Source organism: Poecilia latipinna, unplaced genomic scaffold (genome assembly GCF_001443285.1).
Source record: "Poecilia latipinna isolate Pla-1442-1.1 unplaced genomic scaffold, P_latipinna-1.0 Scaffold1783, whole genome shotgun sequence".
Lineage (NCBI taxonomy): Eukaryota > Metazoa > Chordata > Actinopteri > Cyprinodontiformes > Poeciliidae > Poecilia > Poecilia latipinna.
Window position 1 is genome coordinate 130,344 of NW_015114399.1, and position 6,483 is coordinate 136,826.

General features: G+C 37.9%; 2 protein-coding genes across 4 annotated transcripts in view; one reads left to right on the forward strand and one right to left on the reverse strand.

Annotated features, from left to right (window-relative positions):
• Positions 1-3,130, forward strand: part of LOC106965196 (probable carboxypeptidase X1) — a 15,999-nt gene extending 12,869 nt beyond the window's left edge. For all 3 annotated transcript variants that reach the window (XM_015061132.1, XM_015061133.1, XM_015061134.1), the window contains 5 exons: positions 416-613; positions 691-787; positions 946-1,085; positions 1,808-1,910; positions 2,561-3,130. In XM_015061132.1, coding sequence (XP_014916618.1) covers positions 416-613; positions 691-787; positions 946-1,085; positions 1,808-1,910; positions 2,561-2,862 — 840 coding nt within the window. In that variant the 3' untranslated portion in view covers positions 2,863-3,130. The remainder of the gene's footprint in view (positions 1-415; positions 614-690; positions 788-945; positions 1,086-1,807; positions 1,911-2,560) is intronic.
• LOC106965197 (putative elongator complex protein 1) lies at positions 3,063-6,109 on the reverse strand. The gene is made up of 9 exons (XM_015061135.1): positions 6,105-6,109; positions 5,912-5,974; positions 5,759-5,819; positions 5,567-5,680; positions 5,370-5,469; positions 5,157-5,284; positions 4,474-4,625; positions 3,923-4,004; positions 3,063-3,226 (listed from the first exon to the last, which is right to left on the reverse strand). Exons 4-9 carry the CDS (start codon positions 5,571-5,573, stop codon positions 3,159-3,161), a joined length of 537 nt encoding a protein of 178 aa, XP_014916621.1. The 5' UTR covers positions 5,574-5,680; positions 5,759-5,819; positions 5,912-5,974; positions 6,105-6,109; the 3' UTR covers positions 3,063-3,158.
• Positions 6,110-6,483: the final 374 nt, after the last annotated feature.

A 6,483-nucleotide genomic window follows, 5' to 3' on the forward strand; every position in this document is an offset into this window, starting at 1 on the left:
TACCATTTGTCAAAAGTTTTTCTTCACATTCTAAAATTTAGATTGTAGATATAAAAAAAAAACAAAAGTACAAGAGTACATTTCTGACAAAAAAAATCTTCAGAGTAATTTCTAGAAAAAAACAAGGAAATTTTTATATTAATCTCAGAAAATTTGCTAGAAAAAATGAAATTTTTATTGCTGAGATTAATCTCAAAATTTCTGAGTTTTCTTTGTAGCAAAATTTAAACTTTTCAAATTCAGAAATGTCCAAGTTTTAGAAAATTTCTGATAAATTTTGGCTGTAATTTACTTCTTTTTTTTTTATCAACTGTGTCACTAGTACACCATTGGAGAAAGGCTTTTGAACTCAGTAATGTGTTGCTGCAACGCAGCAGTGCTAGCATTTGCATGAATGATATATATTTTTTAAAAGGTTGCACCTGAAACTCGAGCTGTGATCAGCTGGATGCAGAACATCCCGTTTGCTCTGGGTGCAAACCTCCATGGAGGAGAGCTGGTCGTCACCTACCCGTACGACATGACCCGGGACTGGGCGCCGCGCGAACACACACCCACCCCTGATGAGAGCTTCTTCCGCTGGCTGGCTGCAGCGTATGCCAGCACAAATCAGGTCTCTCTCACTTTTCCCTGCTCAAACTTCCTCCTCAGGGAAGGGACTGAGGAAAGTTTGTTGTCTGATCCAACCAGGTGATGTCCAACCCAGACCGAAGGCCGTGCCACAACAAGGACTTCCTCAGATACAACAACATCATCAATGGGGCCGACTGGCACAACGTACCTGGAAGTAAGAGCCCATGTTTAGTTGGATATACAATTTAATATAATGCAACAATAATTTTGACAATAATTCTAAATCCCTGTTAACATATCTCTTTACAGCCAACACTGAATGAGTGCACTACTTGTTCTGACACTTGCAGGTGATGTTTTCTGTTCGTGCAGGTATGAATGATTTCAGCTACCTGCACACCAACTGCTTCGAGGTGACAGTGGAGTTGTCCTGCGATAAGTTTCCTCACGCCAGCGAACTTCCCATCGAGTGGGAGAACAACAGAGAGTCTCTGCTGGTTTACATGGAGCAGGTCAGAAAGCATCACTTTCAGGGGGCATTTTTTTTGATTATCATTTTTGCCTCCATACCTGGGTCCTCTCAACATATTTACTCACATTTATGACTGAGCTGTAGTTGTGGTGTCCCATAATCAAATGTCTCTCTACATCTTGCCTAATCAACTACTAAGTTGAAATAAAGAGAAGAAGCTTCCAAAGGCTGTCAATAAGAGACTTTTGGTACTGAAATCTGTTTTTACAGACTGAACACAGAAGCTATTTCTTTTTAAAGGGAACAAAAACGTCTGAAGTTACATATAATCCAGCTGATGAGTCATAATTTCCTCACACGCCTGTTCAGTAAAACCAGGTCATGCTGATGGGACACATATTACTGCACTTTTTTTTAAATCATAACAATCGGTTCTGACTAATGTGAATCTGGTAATGTGCAACAAATACAAACTCAGAATAAAAAGTTAATGAGATGGATTTAATAGTCGTGATGGAAACATAAAAAGGCACTAATATAACTCTTTTTTACAGAATAGTGATAAGAATCCACTTTTCTTCACAAAAGTCAAGATTTCTTTCAAGTCAAACTGAAGGCAGCAAGTTTTGACTTGACCTAGAATGATCTGACCTGGTTTGCTTTTTGAGATTTGTATTTTGATTTTACATTATGAAATATAATCTGTAACAGTGTAATGCTTTAGGACTTCAGCCTGCATACATTTCTCATTCGGATGTTCAGATCCATCGTGGGATTAAGGGTGTGATCCGGGACAAAGACACCGGGGTGGGAATAGCAGACGCCATCATCAAAGTCGAGGACATCGATCATCACATCAGATCAGGTGCAATTTATTTTTTATACACAGCGCCCTCTAGAGTTAGAACAGCTGGTACTCCTGCTGTCAATGATGACATGGACATGACTGGAGCATTACAGAGACAGGAACCTTTGACCTTTCATCTTGACATGATCTCTCTACTTCAGACCCAGATCACTGGGTTCTAACTTTCATTCAGCAAAATTACATTTTCTTTTGTTAATGTTTTTTTTTGTGTTGCAACTTTTTAAAAATTATTTTCAGAATTGTGTTATAATTTGACCAAAAGCAGAATGTGGGCATTTATGTCCTTTATGTTCATCTTCTACCTTCATTAATTGGATAAATCTGAAGTACTAGCTCTACTGACACTATTTGTTTTATAACAAGACATTTTCCCATGTTATGAGATAATCTGTCAGGGCAACAAGTACTTTTTCATCAATATTAAGGAATTGTTGACTTAAAACAAGCTGCTATTCTGCTGAAATGTTACTTGTTAGTTTTGTCTGTTTTCAAGTGTTTTCAGATATTTGCACTAGAAATTAGATAAAAATACTTAGTAAAATGTTGTGTTTTTCTATAGAAGTGACTCAGGCTTAAATAATATTTTTCTCTTGCAGCAGTGTTTTTTTATTCTTTGCTTTTATCATGCCTGGTCTTCCCTCTTGCAGTGGCTGATGGCGACTACTGGCGCCTGCTGAATCCAGGCGAGTACCGCCTGACGGTCAGCGCTGAAGGCTACTTCCCTTCCTCCCGTACATGTTACGTCATGTACGACCACTTCCCCACAATCTGCGACTTCAACCTCACCAAGATACCCAGACGGAGAGCAAAGGACATTCTGGCAAAGGGGGGGAAACTTCCCAAGGACCTGCAGCTGAGGCTGCGGCAGCTACGAATGAGGAAACTCCGCGTCTCCACCAAGGCCATCAACCAGCGGCGTGCTGCGGCCAAACGAGCAAAACGGGTCTGAGAGCAAAGCAGGGCTTGGTTCAGAGACACCAAAACTCACTGGATTTAGCATTAGATTTAATTTATCAGGGCAGAGCAGGTGGGCAACAATCAACTTTTTTTGAATGATCTGCTGTGGAGCAGCACTATAACTATAACTCTAGGAATGGAGATAAATCGCTGATATTTGTTTTATTTATGTAAAAAAAGGAACTCGATTCAGTATCAGAAGATGTTAAATGAATCTTTATTATACAACTGAAATTGTACATTACAGTTTAAAAAAAAACCTAAATCAAACAATACTATGTGTTTTGTTTATTTAAGAACAGTGAGCTTCCACTTGACACCGTTTCTCATCTTTGGTGCTGTTGGGATCTCAGGATCTGCAAAAGACAAAATACATTAGCGCTTCTCCAATCTGCAGATCTGGCACAAATCTCTCTAAAAAAACAGTTTCTAAATGTTTGCTCACATAGCAAAGACTTGTTTATATGTCAACAATATCTACATATTTCAAGACTTGACTTAGAAAATATTCTGGCAGTTTTTCACAAGACATTTGAGTTAAAAATATTCACCTGGTTTGCTTTCATGTCAGATTATTTAACAATACAGGGCTAGAGGTTTTTTCCAATTCAGTAGAAGTAAAAAGCCATTTTGTTCTTTTAGAATTTGCACAAACTTAGATCAGTTAAAATCAATAATACTTAGAAAAATTTGTACAGGATTAACATGGATTAAACCCTTCAGACCTTTCAATTCAGTTTGTGACCAGTTATAGCATGATTTTTAATTATTCAAAAGGAAGAAATTTGAATACTTTGTTTGACATCTCATCTAAACCAAACCAAACCAAGATCTAGTTTTTAAGTTAAATTTTTTTACATCAAGTTCTGATGTAACAAACCAGAAGTAAAAGGCCGTCAATAAAATGTAAGCTCCAGGCTACGCTATCCTTAAACAAATACAAAAATAAAATATGAAATGGGGTTTGAGCATTACTTTGAAGGCAACAGGGGTTAAGAGATGGAGATAAAAATAAAAAAAACACAAATCTTAACACCACAAACTGTACCGACCTGGTTGTGATGCTGCAGGTTTCTGCTGCTGCTGCTGGAAAGAAGCCATGATGCTGTTGGCTGTGGAGTTTGGACCCGTTACCTTTAGAGGCAAAACATTTCAAAAAGCAAAATTTATGTTTAGAAAAAATGTGCAAACAGTTCTGCCTTCTTATTTCTCATTAGTATTGATTACAGTTCACTCAATCAACATTTTTGCAGTTTCAACTGCTTTGATGTTTTACCTTTAATCAGAAATAAGAACTGTTTTATTTATGTAAAAATAGAATAGAAATATCCTTTATTATCCCACAGTGTGGAAATTCAGGTGCCACAGCAGCAAGTTAATACATGATTTACAGTTTTTGTAGACATGGATGCAAATGGAAAAACAGATGAGAAGAAGTATTTAATACAACCATCTTTGTTGCTTTTGTAGCCAAATTATTGAGGATCCTGAATCCAGTCATTTAGATAAAACCTTTAATAAACTTTAGATTTTTGGTGCCCAACAGAAATATAAAAAAGAACATATTATGATGAAGGAGTTTTGAAGAGGGTGTTATGTTTACCGGAGCGTTGCTGCTCAGCAGGCCTTCAGGCCACACCTCAGGAACGGCTCCTTCCATCGTCTGCAGGGCTTCCTCATAGGCCAGCTGCAGCTTCCCGGCCTGTTTATCGAACTGGAACAGCACCAAGGCCTTAAGGAGGCTGTGGATCTCCTCTGTGGAGGACGGAGGGACAGATTCATCGTTCACCAGAACTCCTTACTGCAGCATGTCCAATGCAGACTGGTTTGTGACCAAAATCATCCAGTTTTTCCCCAAACCACTAATATGAAGCATTTCTTTTCTTCCTCATTTATAAAATGCATCAAAATGGAAGATTCACACTTTTTGTTTTGGTCTGGAAAAGCATCAAACAACAAAACCCAAAACAGAACAGCATATGTTTGAATCATTTTAGTTTGAATTTCAAGGAAATTGGCATTCATGTTTTAATGCATTTAATCTCCGCATACATTGCTAGATTAATGAATGAGATTAATTAATGAGAAACCTGCAGCATATTTTTTGTAAATTAGAAATATGTATGACATTTAATTGAAACAAAAAATAATTTTTAATCCTGACTTAAAAAGCCTGATCAGTTCAAATGCTTACAGCCAGCATTAGGGATCCTGGTTTAGCATTAGACACAAAAATCTGCACCTAAGCAGGTGGACAACACGTACAATAAAAAGACTTGTTTGTACCTCTCATCTTGTCTACGGTGGTGATGATTTCACTCAGGGCGTGCATTAAAGCTCTGTCCTCCATTGGGCTTCCTTCCTTCAGACTCAGCTTCTTCCTCTCCGCTTTCCGGCGGTTCTTTGACGACCTTCTGCAAGAGAAATCCAAACACTGAAACCAAAAACAACACAAATATTATATTAACTTAATGTTTTTTTAGGTGTGTGCCCCCTTACGAGGAGATCCGGGAGTTACTCTGGGAGTATTTAGACGCGGTCAACACACTGCTAGCTTCAGAGTACAGCTCAGCATCAGGGCAGTCTGGACCTTCTTCATCTAACAAGGAGCATAAATGGTTTAACACACAACTAGAAACAAATGTTTAAACACATTTTGATGGAATGAAATAGATTCATCACACAGTTTTTCTCACCAAGCATATCCAGTCTGGCCTTTTCTTTCTGCTCTCGAACCACAGCCAGACGGCTCCGGTGCCGGTTAAATGTTGCAACCTGAGCCTCCAAGAACCCAGTTTGAGAGTTCACAGCTGTGGAGAAAAAAAGTAAAACCTTTTCTGCATGGTACATAAAAGAGGAGACAATCACTGTTCTGTCTTTCATCTTACCCTCTAACAGAGCAGGTTTCAGGTTGGTCTCAGTGATATCATGTCTGTTGTGCACATAAATCTTGAGCAATAAAAAAAAAAAAAATTTAATGCCACACAACTCAAAAAAAAAAAAAAATCACTTTGACAAAGAAAATGAGTTTGTTTACAGACCAGTCTGAGCGCCTCCTCCCAGACTGCACCAGTGATTAGAGCCAAGATGGCTTCCTCACAATCCTGTTGGAAACAACAAATAAAAATGTTTATAGTGAGACAATAAAACAGCCTCTGTTGCTGGTTGAAAATCATTTTACTTTGTTAGAAGAGTTCTCCACTGTTTCCCGTTCACTTTTCACCACTTAGCTACTTTGGCTTACTTTGTGCCGCTATTTCAACCATTCAACTTTTACCATATTTTGCTGATTCAGGATTGGTATTGACATATAATACGGTTTAGGAAATATTCAGCTTTTGTGACCATTTTTGGCCCCATTGAAATGAACAACATCCCATAATTTCTGAAAAATTCTGCTAAAAACCTTGTGCTCTTTCACAGCTAACAACTTCCACGTATTTTCAGCTAGAAACAAATTTCAAAGTTTAAAATGTAGTCATATCCTTCAACTACTTTTGTTTATTTGAGCTTTTCATGTCTTTTACATATTTCATAAAATCCTTCTTCAAGTTTTTGCTCATATCAGTCTTCAGAAAAACAAAACTGAAGGTTCCCAATCTAACCCTACTCC

Coding starts and splice junctions, on each gene's coding strand:
- LOC106965197 (XM_015061135.1), bottom strand. Junction 5,285..5,369: donor AGTAACTCCCGGATCTCCTC/GTAAGGGGGCAC, acceptor TTTCTCTTGCAG/AAGGTCGTCAAAGAACCGCC. Junction 4,626..5,156: donor CACCGTAGACAAGATGAGAG/GTACAAACAAGT, acceptor CGTCCTCCACAG/AGGAGATCCACAGCCTCCTT.